This window comes from Hemicordylus capensis, chromosome 4 (assembly GCF_027244095.1).
Source record: "Hemicordylus capensis ecotype Gifberg chromosome 4, rHemCap1.1.pri, whole genome shotgun sequence".
Taxonomy (NCBI): Eukaryota; Metazoa; Chordata; class Lepidosauria; order Squamata; family Cordylidae; genus Hemicordylus; species Hemicordylus capensis.
In genome coordinates this window covers 67213669-67230193 of record NC_069660.1, presented here as the reverse complement: position 1 = coordinate 67230193, position 16525 = coordinate 67213669, and the positions used below count along the sequence as shown (strand labels likewise).

At 43.6% G+C, this 16525-nt stretch overlaps 1 protein-coding gene across 3 annotated transcripts in view; it reads left to right on the top strand.

Moving 5' to 3' along the window:
• Positions 1-16525, top strand: part of CDK18 (cyclin dependent kinase 18) — a 116796-nt gene that overhangs the window by 71577 nt on the left and 28694 nt on the right. For all 3 annotated transcript variants that reach the window (XM_053247034.1, XM_053247032.1, XM_053247031.1), the window contains one exon: positions 2136-2290. In XM_053247034.1, coding sequence (XP_053103009.1) covers positions 2167-2290 — 124 coding nt within the window. In that variant the 5' untranslated portion in view covers positions 2136-2166. The remainder of the gene's footprint in view (positions 1-2135; positions 2291-16525) is intronic.

The following is a 16525-nucleotide window of genomic DNA, read 5'->3' as shown; positions in this document are numbered from 1 at the left end:
GACTTTCTGTTTTGTTTCTTGTTTTGATTGTTACTACTATATTTATAAAGTGCTACATATGTGCATGGTGCTTTTCAGAGAGGCTCAGCATTGCTGCCACGGCACACAAGCTGCAACACAGAATGGCTCAAGTGCTGAGACAACCTTGGAAAAGTGCACCCAGTCCTGGTTGGATGGGTCGCATACTCCCAAGCCACGCCTCCTTGCCAGGGTGTGGATGGCCGCCTCTTGCTCCTGCAGGTGCCAGAGCAAGAGAAAGGTGGAGTCCCACCAGGTCTGAACATTCCGAGGGATCAGTTGTTCAGGTAGATGGAGCTCAAGCTGCCTCTCAGTGGACTTAAAAGGTAGCAGTTGACAGCTGTGACGGGCTCTCCTTGTCTTCAGCACCATTGGGACTGGAGTGGCATTTTAGATTCCACATGTAAGCCTATGTGGGTACATATGATGCTATGCCAGCATAGCGTAGTGGTTAGAGTGTTGGGACTAGGACTGGGAAGAGCCGCATTCAAACCCCCATTCAACCATGAAGTCACTCACTGAGTGACTCTGGGCCAGTCATGTATCTCTCAGCCTAACCTACCTCACAGGATTGTTAAAGGATAAAAATAACCATGTACAATGCTCTGAGCTCCTCAGAGGAAGAGCGGGATATAAATGTCATAAATAAATAAATATGTCTAGGAAGATTGCTACATGTGGTGATCTGGATGTGGGATTTAGATAATTCCATTTGTTTTCAATTTCTGTAGTGGCCTCAAGAATCTGGCTTGCCTCAAGTCACCCAATGAGTCAGATACTGGACAGGGACTTGAGCCTTACCTTATACAGTATATCCCCCCCTGTACAACTCACAAGCCTGCCATGCGTTTTGACTGTATTATAGTGATCTAAATGTCTGGGATGGGGAAATTGGTATATCGGGCCTTCTTGATCCAATCCCTGAATTGACTATGCCTTCATCACAGGTTCAGTTCTTGATTCAAAGGGATATTAAATGGAGGCATAATAGGCCTTTTTGGAGCATCTGCAACTGAGCACGTAAATGTTTATTTAACACATTTGTATACTGCCAAAAACCTGTCTCTGGGTGGTCTACAATAAAACAATATAAATTAAAACAAAATTAAATGTTAAAACATTAAAATAAATTAAAATTTAACACCGTGCTAAACTATTAAAACTGTTCAACATTTAAACAATAAAGCTGTTTTTATTTTATCGTATTTGTATACTGCCCTATTTAGAATATCAGGGCAGTTACAGCTTAAACAAACAGCAACTAAAACCTAAAAATCATACAAAATATGAAACTGATTTTCCTAAATAATCCACATAGCTCTATCTTTAAATCAGGGTTATGTGAATTCACTTATTCAGATGCTGCCTTGGTGCTTCAGTGGGGCCCCTGATTTGATCAGATGCTACACAGTCTGATTTGCTCCAGCCCAATTAGAAGGGGTCACTTCAAATTGGACTGAAGCTTTGGTCCCCTTCCTTGCAACTTCCTTGATACTTGTGTAGTACTTACCAGGTAGAATGATGAAAAGCTTTACTTCATTTTCACTGAGTCACAGCAGTGAAGAAGCAGCAGCTGCTGTGGCCACTTCACTTTTTAAAAGACTTGCAGCACTTTTCTCTCCTCCCCCCCCCACCTGCCCCCCTTTCTCCCTGTGGTCCTGGGAAAGGCACATATTATCTTGGGAACTACGAGGTCTCCCCACTCCCCGGAGGTTGCTTCCATGATGTCTGGGTCAGAGCAAAAGTGACTAGACCCCAATTCAACCTGAAACAGGTTGGTTTGATTCCAGTTGAATCGGACCAATTCAATATAGGCATTGAAACTTCTTGAAACCCTGCTTATACACATGGACCTGCTGCCATCATTGTCTGGTTTGATCTTAAGTTCATTTCAAAAATGGTTCCATCTCAATTAATGTGGATCAGCCCCATCCTAAAAAGTGGATGTGTAAGTTGTCCCTAGGTGGACACCCAACCTACCCACCCCTTGCTGAAAAATCCACAATTTCAATTGTTGGGATTACCCTCTCGATCGTTTGCTTGGTTTGGATTGTCGCACTGCATACATTGCTCTCTGATGCAATCAAATAACTTATTTTGCTTTTCTTCCCCACCAGAGCCTGCTGTCAACTTGTTGTTCAGGATACAATGAACAAAATGAAAACTTTCAAGCGGCGTTTTTCCCTTTCGGTTCCCCGTACAGAGACTATTGAGGAGTCACTGGCAGAGTTCACAGAGCAGTTCAACCAGCTCAACAACAGAAAGAATGAAGGTAAAAAGCCAGTGGGTTAGCAGTGAATTGGAAGCTGCAAGGGGTGTGCCAAACTCCTTTCCAAGCAACCTAAGACCTCAGAGATGCGGGACCCACCATAGAATTGGGAGCAATATCTGATTGAGGGTCATTTTGACTTATGAAGTGCTTAGAACATGCTGCAGTGGAGAGCAGGGAGCTTTCCCTAAGATAGACAAATATCTATTTAATACGTGTTGTTCTAGTAAGAACTAGTCTGCCTACTTTCCTTTCACTGTCCCTACAACTGGACTAAATTTGTTCCCGATTGGTTAGGCAGTTCACAAGTTAGCCCACTTGCACCTCAAACATTCATGCATCCACCATCTTCAATTGGGGTGGATGATATTATCACAAACTATGTGTTTGATGTCTATGTCTCTCTACAACTGTACCAAATTTGGTCCAAATAGGTTCACACTTGCACCTCAAACATACACATGTCCGCCATCTTGAATAGGGTAGACGACATCATTACAAACTACGCCCTTGAGCTGTACCTATGTGTCCCTACACCTGTAGCAAATTTGGTTCAAATCTGTTAGGTGGTTCACAAGTTAGTCCAATGCACCTCAAATGTTCACGCGCCTGACATCTTGAATCGGGGTGGATGACATCATCACAAACTACATAGTTGAAGCATCCCTGTGTGTCACTCACTACACCTGTAGCAAATTTGATTCAAATCAGCTAGACGGTCAGGGGCGGATTAAACCTTTTGCCACCCCCACAGCGTGGGTAGGGGTGGTGAGGGGAAAGTCCCACCTCTTTTCTTCTAAAAGCTGCAGCAGCAGTGGGATGGGGAGCAGTGAAGGCTGCACAGCGGCGGCTGCTGGGACGAGGGGAAAGTCCCCCCTTTTACATTAAAACACCGCTGCCTGCACGGCAGAATGGGGTGGCTGCGGCTGCAGCAGGGAGGGTTGTGGTGTGTGTGTGTGTGTGTGTGTGTGTGTGTGGCGGTGGGGGGAGTTCCCTGTTTACCTTAAAGCAGCGTCTGCTGCCGCTGCACAGAGGAGCGGCAAGGAAGAGCTCCTTTGAGTTTCCCTCCTCCCTCCCAAATGAGTGCACATGTCAGTTAGATGGATTGAACCCAAGTGACGGGATTGGCTTCTCACACACAAAACAAACAGCAAGTTGTTTATTCAAAAACTTTTCATATTTGTTGTCTTTACAACCCCTTGATAAGGCAGGTCACTATTACTGCTATTATTGTCCTAGATGGGAGCTCTGACGATGAAAGAGCTGACTTTCCTTAAGGCTGTCCAGGAAATTCAAGGCAGAGACAACCCGGGGACTCACCAGCTCATATTGTTAGGCACCATCGGCCCAGACCCACTCAAACAGATTGCTCAGGCAATTGGTCTTGCAAGTGAGGTGGGTGCCAAAAGGTGGCGGGGAAAGCGGGAGGAAGGGCTACAAGGAACCCCTGAGGGCCGGGAGTAGAGTTCACACGCGTACTTAGGATCCTTAAAGCCCCGCACCCACCTCCAAAACTCAAAGGCAATCACACGGCGGGTGGGAGAGAGTGCGGAAGAAGCAAGAGGGGGAGAGAGAAAGATGCAAAGAAGACAAGACGGTGAAGAAGGGACTGGAGGGTGGCCAAGAAAGCAGGGCCGAGGGATGGGCAGAGGAGTGTGAGAATCCATGTTTAGGAGATAGAGTTGCAAAGCTTCAGGGGCAGGGCATGCGTGAGTCTCCACAGCTGCCTCAGGTGCGGCGCTTGGAAACGTTTCTCACACACTACAGGGAGGGCCTGATGAAAAACGGGAATGGGAAACAGGCAGATTCTGCCGCCAGCACCTATTATACTGAGCAAGTGCTGCCACCCCTTCAAACAACTCCCAGGAGAGAGAGAGGCCAGCGCACAGCTGGGAGAACTTCCATCCTGATTAAGTGCCAGTATTCTGGCCCCTGGCTGCAGCCATCCATACATGCAACCAAGGAAGAAAGGAAACACATGCATATATAGCACACCCCCGACACAGCCCGTTTTGGACCTTTCTACATGCTGGAAGGGGCTCTCCCTCGCCGCTCCTCTGCACAGCGGCAAAAGATGCTGCTTTACGGTAAATGGGGGGGAACCCCACACACACCACAAACCTCCCCACTGCAGCCGCTGCCACCCCATTCTGCCACGCAGGCAGCGGCGTTTCATTATTTATTTATTTATTTATTTATTTATTCAATGACCGGGCATAAAAAATTTAAAAATACAATAAAACAGCCAAAAAGTAAAACAATTCAAAACCTTATAAAAACCCTATACATTAAAGACCCTTTAAAAAAATTTAAGAACACTGGAAGGCCAGGCCAAACAGGTAGGTCTTTAGGGCTCTCCTAAATTCCAATAAAGAATTCAAATTACGGATGTCTGCAGGGAGCTCATTCCACAATTTAGGAGCAGCTACAGAGAAGGCCCGCCTCTGGGTCGCCACCAGACAAGCTGGTGGCAACTGGAGCCGGACCTCCTCAGATGATCTTAGCATGCAGTGGGGATCAGACCGAAGCAGGTGCTCTCTAAGGTAACCTGGACCTAAGCCGTTCAGGGCTTTAAAGGTAATAACCAGCACTTTGTATTTTGCCCAGAAACATATCGGCAGCCAGTGCAGCTGTTTCAAAACAGGCATAATATTGTCTTTCTGAGTTGCCCCAGAGATCAGCCTGGCTGCCGCATTTTGAACTAACTGAAGCTTCCGAACTACGTACAAAGGCAGCCCCACGTAGAGTGCATTACAGTAGTCAAGCCTGGAGGTTACCAGCTGGTGCACCACTGTTCTGAGGTCATCCTCTTCAAGGAATGGGCGTAGCTGTCGAATCAGCCTAAGCTGATAAAAAGCACTCCTGGCCACAGCCTCCACCTGAGATACCAGGGTGAAGCCTGGATCCAGGAGTACCCCAAAGCTGCGTACCTGCTCCTTCTGTGGGAGTGTAACCCCATCCAGCACAGGGAGATCTAACTCATCCCTTAATGTAAAAGGGGAGATTTCCCCCTCATCCCAGCTCCCCACAGCCACTGCTGTGCGACCTTTGCTATCTCCTCTCCCACTGCTGCAGCAGCTTTTAGAAGAAAAAAGGGGGGACTTGCCCCTCGCGGAAGTGGGGCTTCAAAAGGCTTAATTTCTCGTTGCCACATAGCAGCAGTTTTAAAAGTTGTTTTTTTAAAAATCAACTTTCCCCCTTCCAAGATTTGCCTCCGTAGGCTATTGCCTATGCGGTAATCCGCCTATGTAGACAATCCACAAGTTAGCCCACCTGTGCATCAAATGTTGATGCGTCTGCCATCTTGAATCAGGGTGGATGACATAATCACAAACTACCCTATGTTTCCCTACATCTGTAGCAAATCTGGTTCAAATCAGTTAAGCAATTCATAAGTTAGCCCCTGAAGTGTTTACATATCTGCCATCTTGAATCGGGGTGGATGTTATCACAGACTACGTCACTGAGGTGTCCTTATGCATCCCTACAACTGTACCCGATTTGGTTTATATTGGTCCAGCCATTGTGAAGTTGATGGTGGGGGTGGACACACAGACACATGGAATGCCAGGTGATCTCATAAGCCTGCTGGAAAGTAGGTTAAACATGGGGGAAGCATGGGTACATCCTGATTATTTGCATTCTGTTCTCCTGCCCAAAAAAGGCAGGTACCATCACCCCTTCTCCCCATTTTCCCAATAGGAAACCAGCCATGCTTTCTTCTCTGCTAATTGGACTGGCCAGGGGCCAACATAGTGTAAATCTTTTAAATAGAAGTTGTGGAGATATCTTGCAGTTCTCTCTGTGAAAGCCAGCTTAGTTTTTTATGTCTGCTATAGCACTGTGATGCTAAACTGATAAAAATTATTAAATTGGGAGGAGAAATTAAGCATCTGAACTACTTGCAATCAACCTGAAGTGAGGAATACAACACAGGAATTGCCATTTAAGGGGTGGTGAGATGGGCTGTGAAACTCCATTGGAGACTAGGCTTTGTGCCTCAGTAAAATGGGAATAACCATCTTTCAGAGCTATAGGGCAGAAGATAAAAACATGAAAGACTTGCATGCTGTTGTGATTGGACCACATAAGAATATAGTTTCCTTTGATCACAAAAAATGCTGTGACTTTCTTATTGCTTTGTTTTTGTAACTTCTGTTTACATTTCAAACAATCAGAGGCATAACAATAGTACAAGCTAAAATTGAGATGTGGGGTAACCCTGTCCTCACCAGGCCATATTCCAAACCTTGGCCTGCATTAATACTTAGAACTCATTACAGCGTTGATTGAATGTTCAAATGCTTTTTTACATTTTCTTAGAAGTCCTTACAGCTGTCCTTTAAAGCAGACTGTGCTAGTTTTTCTTATTTTTTTAAAAAGAAAATAAGCAGGCACCTTGCCCCACCAGTAGACTTTGAGCAGGCACCCTGTCCCACCAGTAGAGACACCCTCCTATATAGAGTCATGGAAGGCACCTGGACAAGTCCTAGGTTTAAAACTAGATATTATAATCCTATTCTACTTCATTTGCATGAATAAATACTTAAAAGTTCTCAGTTAATTAGACTGTGAAAGCTAAAGGTCATAGCAAGAGGGGTGTGTGTGTGTGTGTTTACACACGCACACCTGTCAGCCAGGGTATATTAGTAAAATCAGTGTGCACATGCTAAATAAATTTTAGCACTGCATATGTAATTTCAATCATTTAAGAATCTTGCAGACAGTCCTCTTTCAACTTCTGTTCCATGAGAGACATGTATGATAACCTAGAATGATAAAAGAGAAAATATTCAGCAAATAAAGACTGTGCATGATACTTGTAAAGTCAACAATCCACAACATTGGCTTGTCTTAGAGCCACTGTGGACTATGGGGGAGTTAGTACAGTTCTCGGGTGGAAGAGTATTGTACTAATTCGTTTCTTGCATAATTGCATGAGAATTCTGCTCTATAGAGAATAGTCACCTTTCCAAACCTTGACCATATAAATGATTGGGATAATTGTATCCCCACCAAGTTTTCTAGAAAAACCCTGTAAGTTTTCAATGTGGTAGATGTGCAAGCAGAAACTATAAATGAAAAAACATGCATCTTTAGCACTGTTCAGACATTACACTGATTGATCCTCTTATTTTCACCCTGCCCCCCGTGGTTGACACCCAGACCAAGTTGCTCATGAGAAGTCCTATTGAAATGAATGGGACAAGCTAATTATGACTAACTAGTACAATTAATTTCAATAAGAGTATTCATGAGTAATTTAGTCTGGATGTCAGCCACTGTATCTTAGCCAATTGTGTTTATTTAAACCATGAGTTCTGAACTCCACAGACTTACAGGGCCTGTGCTTGGACATATTCCATTTACTGAGACTCCATATCCCAAGAAGATGTGTGACTTTTACAAACGACACTTTTAAATTAAGAGTGGTGTTGTCATCTGCCAGAATTCTAATCTCAAGGACTATACTGTATATAGGCAAGAAAAATCTATTGTCCCTCTCTTACTGATGAGAGACTAGAAATCTAGTAAAATCCAACTGAACTGTGATGATGATTGTGGTTAACCAACATACATTAGGCAATCAAAAGTGCACATATGTCAGAACCCACCAGTGTATCTTATCTGGTCCTGATGACTTCAACATCTGAGTTAAGAACAGCCCTGCTGTGAAAAAGTACTTCCTTTTATCAGTTCTAAATTTCCTGGCCTTCAGTTTCATGGAATGACCCCTGATTCTAGTGTTGTAAGAAAGGGAGAAAAAATTATCTCTGTCTACTCTCTCTACTCCATGCATAATTTTATACAGCTCAATCATATCTCCTCATAATTGCCTCTTTTCCAAACTAAAGAACCCCAGACATTGTAGCCTTGCCTCATAGGGAAGGTGATCCAGGCCCCTGCACATCTTGGTTGCCCTCTTCTGCACCTTTTTCAGTTCTACAATGTCCTCCTTAGGATACAGTGACCAGAACTATACGCAGTACTCCAAATGTGGCTGAACCATAGATTTGTATAAGGGCGTTATAATATTAGCATTTTTATTTCCAATCCCCTTCCACCACGAGCCAGCCTGGTGTAGTGGTTAGAGTGCTGGACTTGAACTTGGGAGACCCGAGTTCAAATCCCCATTCAGCCATGATACTTGCTGGGTGACTCTGGGCCAGTCACTTCTCTCTCAGCCTAACCTACTTCACAGGGTTGTTGTGAGGAGAAACTTAATTATGTATTACACCACTCTGGGCTCATTGGAGGAAGAGAGGGATATAAAATGTAATTAATAACTAACTAACTAACTAACCCTAGCATGGAATTGGCCTTTTTCACAGCTGCCACACACTAAGTCAGCACTTTCAATGAGCTGTCCACCATGACCCCAAGATCCCTATCCTGGTCAGTCACCGACGGCTCCCACCCTATCAATGTATTTGTGAAGTTGGGTTTTTTGTGCCCCAATATGCATCACTTTACACTTGCTTGCATTGAACTGCATTGGCAATTTTTTCGCCCACTCTCCCAGTGTGGAGATATCCTTTTGGAGCTCCTCACAATCTGTTGTGGATTTAACTACCCTAAATAGTTTAGTGTCTTCTGCAAATTTGGCCACTTTGCTGGTTAATCCAACTTCTAGATCACTTATGAAGAAGTTAAAGAGCACTGGTCCTGCTACCAATCCCTGGGGGACCCCACTTCCTTCTTCCTTCCATTGTGAAAGTTTTCCATTTATTCCTACCCTCTGTTTCCAGTCCTTCGAGCAGTTTCCAGTCCACACATTAGCCTGTTCCCTTATTCCATGACTGCTAAGTTTACTCAAGGGCCTTTTTGGAAGTCCAAGTATACTATGTCAAGGGCCTTTTTGGAAGTCCAAGTTCACCTTTATCCACATGCCTGTTGACACTCTCAAAGAACTCCAAAATGTTAGTGAAGCAAAACCTGCCCTCGCAGAAACCATGCTGGTTCTCCTTCAGGCCTATTCTTCTATACGTTTAACAATTTTGTACTCAAGTATGCTTTTCATCAATTTACCCAGCACAGACGTTAAGCTAACCGGCCTGTAATTTCCTGGATCCCCCTGAAACCCTTCTTGAAAATCAGAGTTCCATTAGCACTTAGCAACTTACAAGCAACTTTCATTGATTCTCTTGGAAGATGAGACAGGAATCCTATCACCTTCACCTTCAGGAAGGGAGTTTTGGCACAAATAGGGTCATAGGACCTGTAGCACAGCTTATTGATTTTGGATTTATACATTGAGCTTTGGAATTGTAGGGATGTAGTCAAATCAGCACTGAGCACAGCAGGTTCTGCTGCACACTTGCAAAACTATGGAGTCCCCCCCCCAGTTTTTTTGCAAGTGGGGCCTCCTAGATTGGCCCCACTGCTCCATTCATGTTATGGCTGCCTTTGTGTGATGTGAACTCACAACTGTGAGGACATTTCTTTACCTCCCACCTTTCTTCGGTTGACCCCTCTTCTCCAAAGCTAGGCTACAACCAAAGAGCTTTAACAGGCTAGAAAATCCTATCAGGTCTAGCCACATTTTGCTCACTTTCTGGTGACCTCACTTGGGCCCAGGGAACAATAAGGCAAGCACTGGGAAGCCTAGAATGACAAATGGAAAAGCAAACAGTTCTTAACTGAGCTCAGGGAGTTACAGGCAATGTCACCTTTTGGGCTTGACACGGTCTGATGGTACAAAACTAGAAAAGGTACTGTATATGCAGTAGAGCCTGTGCAGCCTATTAACCTGCTCCACCTAGATGGAGTTCGTGCTTCCCGAGTCCCATATGGAGGAGCTAGAAATGTTGCCTGCCTGCCTGTGATTCACCACTATTGGAGACCTCAAGAGCCATCCAAGGGAGCAGCAATTGAACTAGCACTGAACCTGTAAAACTGGGTTCATTCTTTTAAAAATCTTCAAGTGGACCCAGGCAAGTCATGAAGCTTCTCTAGGCCTGTATTTCACGTGTTCAGTGGGAATGGTTACCTCTCTCTCCCTGCCAGAAGGACTTTAAAGGTAAACACATTAAATTGTGTTAAATTGGGCTGGCCGGCAAATGCTGTGAATTGAAACAAAAAAATTTTCACTGTTAGAGTTCTTGGGACACAAGACGCAAAGGACCATTTGAAAGAATAGGCTGTATAAACAGAGCTTTTTTTTAAAGCTTAGTCTTTAGAACTGAACAGAAATGTTAATGCTTAGCAAAGTAATTAAAAGTTGTGATTCAAGCAAAGCAAAGCAATATTCTGGCCTCTTTTTCGCCAGGAGATCAAAGCTTGTTTTGGCAGAGGCAATGTTTAAAAGGAGCACAGCTCGTCAAAGCACTGTCTGCGGTTTCCCTTTTAATTTGCTTTGATATTGCATGCAGCCTCATTATGCTGTTGAGTGTCAAGGCCTGCTGTAATCCACATGAAAAGTGGAGCAGAATCAAACAGGTCTTTGCAATGTTCACCCAAAGTCTGCCTAACTTTCTAGTAAATAGCCTGGCAAGGCATGAACGTGCAGACACCCAGTTGGTATCCTACAGTGGAGACCTCTGTTTGCCTGGCACAGACTCTTCGCTTCTCTGTTTACTGACTGAGATGTTTAGCTTTTCATCATTGGGAAAAATGCTGTAGCCTCTAGATAATGGTGGGGGTGTGCTTTCCTCTCCCCCACCCAAGCTTTCTCTGTCTTTGGATATCAGTCCTAGGATAGGGCACCCAGAACTCTGCACAGTATTGTGAATGTGAATATACCAGCATTTTATATAATAGCATTATGATACCTGCTGTCTTATTTTCCTCTTGTCCTCCCCTCAACCATAAATAAAACTGCATTTTTCTTTCCACTCCTCCCCTACTGCCATTAGCATACTGAGCTGATGTTTTAAGTAAGTCTTCCACTTAACCTCAAGGTCTCTTTCCTGACTAATTAGCATCTGTGTGGAGCCAGTGTGGTGTAGTGGTTAGAGTGCTGGACTAGGACTGGGGAGACCCGAGTTCAAATCCCCATTCAGCCTTGATACTAGCTGGGTGACTCTGGGCCAGTCACTTCTCTCTCAGCCTAACCTACTTCACAGGGTTGTTGTGAAAGAGAAACTTAAGTATGTAGTACACCACTCTGGGCTCCTTGGAGGAAAAGCAGGATATAAAATGTAAATAAATATAATATAATATATAATATAATATAATATAATATAATATAATATAATATAATAGAAGTTGTTCCAATGTTGTATCGTTAGGAACTGAGAATAATATATTGCATTCAGAGCACCTTAGCACAGTGGTAGGTCCAGATTGGCAGTTTGCTATGCAGTCTGCTACAAGCCATGGTTCACCTTTGCTTAGACTGCTGCTTTTATATTGAGTATTGGTACAGGTGTATCCTTTTTATCTTGCTATTTTTTACATTAGCAGAAGCTAATGTAACTGACTACTTCACTGATTCCAGAACGCCACCATTTAACAGTCTCATCACAAATTCCCCCACCCCCTTACAGATAAATAAAAGTGGAGAAAGAATATCTTTCTCTCAAATGCTAGTATGATCATTATTAGTGTTCCTCTTAGTTGTTAGTTCTTGTCCCTCCTGTGAATGTGTGTGTGTGTGTGTGTGTGTGTGTGTGTGTGTGTGTGTGATATTTGTGCACTGCCCCAAATCATCTCTGGGCTGTTTATATCAACATAAAACAATTTAAAACCACAAGTGTAATTAAAAGCTTGGGTGAATTAATGTGTCTATAAAGACTTTGTAAATGTTTTCAGAGATGGGGAGGGTCTTATTTCAGCAGGGAGCACATTCCAGTGTCTCAGGGTGGGGAGAAGGCCCATGAGTAGTTGGACATTAAAAGAATTGAGTAACTCCAGCAAAATTGTGTCCATGTGACTCTAAAACTGCACATGTCTACAACTTGCTACTATAAAGGTATTTGTGTCTCCTCTGTGTATGTCCCACTGATGCTGTGTGTCCTTGCTTACCCTATGCCCTGTGCCACAGGGCCTGTCAATCTCCCTGCTCCGGGTAGTTTCTGTATTGGAAAAACTTGGTAACGCTGAGTTCCTTTATTCACTGGCAGTGATGGCCAGGAAATATTGATGCTTCTGGTTCATCTGCAGCTTTTCATCTCTGAGGCGAGTTACAGGACAAGCTGTGGTTTTGATCTTTGCAATGTGCAAGTTTGTGAGTGAGCTCATTGTACAACTGTCCAAGTAGATTGAAATCAACACAGTGAAACCCATGTTTTAACTACCAAGAAGGTAGTTCTCGGCTGGTGGGATTGTCAGCAGTAACCCAGGCAGGGGGCATGCCTTGGGCAGCAGCTGAGCATTGTATTTTAGTTAGCTTGGAAGTCCACCTGCTGGTATTTGGCCTTTTCATGCTCATGTATTGCATTTCCTGTGATGAATAAAATGGACTGAGCAGATGCAGCTGGAAGAGAGCTTGGTACAGATAAACCTCCAGTTTGGCTGAATGATCAAACCCGTTAAGCTCCCACTTGCATCCATATAATCTTCCCTTTTTAGCCTACTTTCCAGTAGGCTTATGAGATGACCCGGCATTTGAGGTGTTTGTTTTCCCCTATCAACTTTGCAATGCCTGGACCAATATGAGCCAAATTGGGTACAGTTGTAGTAAGTGACACACAGGGACACCTCAGTGGCATAGTTTGTGATGATGTCACCCACCCTGATTCAGGATGGCGGATGCATAAACTTTTGAGGCACAAGTGGGTTAACCTGTGAACTGCCTAACCGATTTGAACCAAATTTGCTACAGCTGTAGGGGCACATGGGGAAACCTCAATGCCATAGTTTGTGATGATGTCATCTACCCCGAATCCAAGATGGCAGACGTGTGACCATTTGAGGTGCAAGTGCACTAACTTGAGGACTCTAACCAATTGGAACCAAATTAGGTACAGTTGTAGTGAGTGACACTGGGACACCTAAATGGTGTAGTTTGTAATGATGTCATCCACCCCGATCCAAAATGGCGGACGCATGTACGTTTGAGGTGCAAGAGATCTAACTTGTGGACCTCGATTTGAACCAAATTTAGACCAGTTGTAGAGACAGTGAAAGGAAAGTAGGCAAATTAGTTTTTACTAGAACTTGTTTAATTTTGCTATCATTAGAAACAGAGGGAAGTGCTCCCATGACACTATTTTATTGTCTGTACACAAACACAGTGATTTTCAGCGCCCCTTTCCTGTGTGGTGGGCAGTCTAGGGCAGACCTTCAAACTGGTGCACTCGAATATTATAGTGTTGTCATGAAAATCCATCTATTTAAAGAAAACACCTTGAAAGGAAATGGTAAACATGGTGCAACTAGCATTGGCAGTGCTGTTTCTCAAGGCAGCCTCACAGATGGCCCAGAACCTAGCTAACTGAGAACCCCTAGATCAGGCCTGCTCAATTTAGCCCCCCCCCCATGTTTTTGGACTACAACTCCCATAATCTCCAGTCACAGTGGCCAATAGCCAGGGATTGTGGGAGTTGTAGGCCAACATCTGTAGGAGGGCCGAAATTGAGCAGCCCTGCCCTAGACTGTATCTGCCAAATCTCTGCATCCAGCACTGAGGGATTGCTGTTTGTCCTTGGCTGCTTAATACTTTTTGAAACCATGCTCATATCTGCAGTCCGTGCAATTTCCCCCGCAGGAAATCCTCTACATTTCTTGGGGCTGGCTAGTCAAAATAACCTTAGAGTACACTTAGTTGGATTCTAAGTTCAGAATATTTTTAAGGGGAGTCAGCCCAGTCCTAATGAGAATAGAAGCCTTCAGCCACTCTGAAGGTGCCTTTTTGCCTCAATAGCAGGGACAAATGGTTCCTGTTGGGGCCAAACCATATGCTCTGTGAAGCTGTATATAATTTCCCCTCAACTTTTCCTATCTGTTTCTTTCCCCTTATACCTGAAGTGCCAATGTTGACCGGAGAAACGGCAGTCCGGGGAAAAGACTGAGCACTCCCTCCCTTCTTACTTATTCCTTCATTTGCTCGTGATTGCAGATTTAAGTGACTTCATGCAGCATTTTTATTTTTAAATGTCAGTGGAAAGTTACATGAAACATGTGTAGGAATCACAAGTAGTTTAACTCTTGATCAGTGGCTTCCATGCAACTTTGCATAGAGTTTCAGAGAGAAGATGACTGGCAGCTCTGGTGTGACCATAATGATTTAAGGTTTCAAACAATGGATCCTTCCTTTCAATTTACATATTGTATTAAGGGCTGAACACTGAAGCTCCAAAATGCTATGAAATTGTGGCTGTTTAGGGTCACACTCTTAACAGATGCCTTGTTTTAGTTTTTATTAACTACAAAAAACAGAGGGAAAACAAAAAAAAATGTTAAGGATACTTAACTTTATTTCCCCCTTCCAGTTTTTTTCCAGCTGAAGCAACATTAGGCAACTCTACAAAGGGCTGACACAATACATTCACACTGCCAAGTCCTGCCTTGTTTGATTGTGTCCCATGCTTGGTGCTTCCAAGTCCATCTTTTGTGTTGTTTGTAAAAGAGCCCAATTTCTGCCATATGGAAGGGCCGGGCAATGAGCAGGAAGCAGAGCTGGGTTCTCATTAAATGGCACAGTTCTGTTCAGAAAGCTGGTAATTAGCAAACAGTTCGTTTATTTGCTTGATTCTCCTAGAAACTATTCCCCTGTGAATTCGCAGAATTGATTTCATAGGTAACTGGGTGACCTGCACCGAACTTGTGAAGTGTTTTTGCTGAGCTGCCGTCTGGGTCTTCCTGCTCCAGGGCCTCTTAGCAACCAGTCATTGATACACCCCTCCTGGGTTTAAGTGCAGAGCCCCAGGAGCATGAGCCAGAGAGAAGCAGCTACGCATGGAGGGCTTCTGAGCCTGCTTTGTTCAGATTTTTATTTTCCATTTGTGGCTCAACAGCACTTCAGAACTGTAATCTCAAGAGAAGAGCCCACTTAAACTTCTGCGAAGGTCACTCCCTCATAGCATCTCAACCAGCTAACAGTTTAGAGGGAAAGTATATTGTTTATCTTCCCTGAAGTGCTCTTTTGACAACTGCCGTCTTTGGCTTTGGCCCCCAAGAAATGCGGAAGAACCCAGTCCCATAAAGTACAATCATCTTTAACCACCTTCATTGAGGGTGAGGGCTGCCTATAACCTGTCTTTCTGATTCAGCAATAGTCATTCATGCCTTCACCCTGTAATGGCTACTGACTAGACTACTTTATTGTACTCTACAGAGGGAGAGGGTGTCTCAAAGATATTACGGTACTTCTGACGAGCTCAAGTCCTCATACGTAGCCCAAGACACCCCAGTTGCTAGAACAAACATTAGTACATGGGACATCTGTACACCTCTTGCTCAAAGCTGTATCCCTAAAAAGGGGTAAGGTACTTCCAGGCTATCTGGAAAACTGGCTTAGTACACCAGGGTGGATAAAAATCAATGATTTTTTTTTAAAAAACCCAAAGAATTGGGGGTTTGGATTTAATTCGGGGGGTTTGGATTTAAATCTATCTAAAGATAGTTTTCTATTTAAGATATGTTATAGTCCCAAGGTATTCATCGTGAAATAAGGATTAGTTTTTAATCATGTAGCATGAGGCTATATATATGCAATGTTTAAATTTTTGGTAAATGAATTCCTTTAATCCATTCACAATGTCATGCTCTTCCAGAGGTTTCTGTAAGACTATTTTGGGCAATTTTTCTATCTAGAAGAGGACCAAAAATGAAACCTTCATCTGGTTGTAAATATTAGGATTATATCAGCAAAAATGAGTCTTTATTTAAAAAACCATGATTTAAATCTAGTCTTACTCACTAGTGATCTAAATCGTTATTTATATTGATTTGATTTAAATCAAATCCACCCTGCATGTAGCCCCAAACACGCTAATTACTAGAAAAGTCTGAAGATGAGATACTTTTGTATCCCATTTGAGGCAGGAAGTTTACTTCCTAACAGAGGCCAAAATTTTAATACGACACAAGCTAAACTGCAGATGAGATGGCATGTTAGACTGTGGGGTTTTCATGGCCTCTTCAGAGTCAGGTTGGGGAAGAAGGCACTTCCAGTGTCCTCCAGAAACATAGGTCTGTGCTTTCAGAAGGCCAACATAATTTACTAAAAGCTGTGTCTACACACAAGTATATTTAAGATACACTAAGGTTGTGCACACAATCAAACTCTTGTCAGCTGGGGGAAAGGCAGGATCCTACCTTCCTGCACCCAGACAGTCCGAGCTTGCTCCTGCT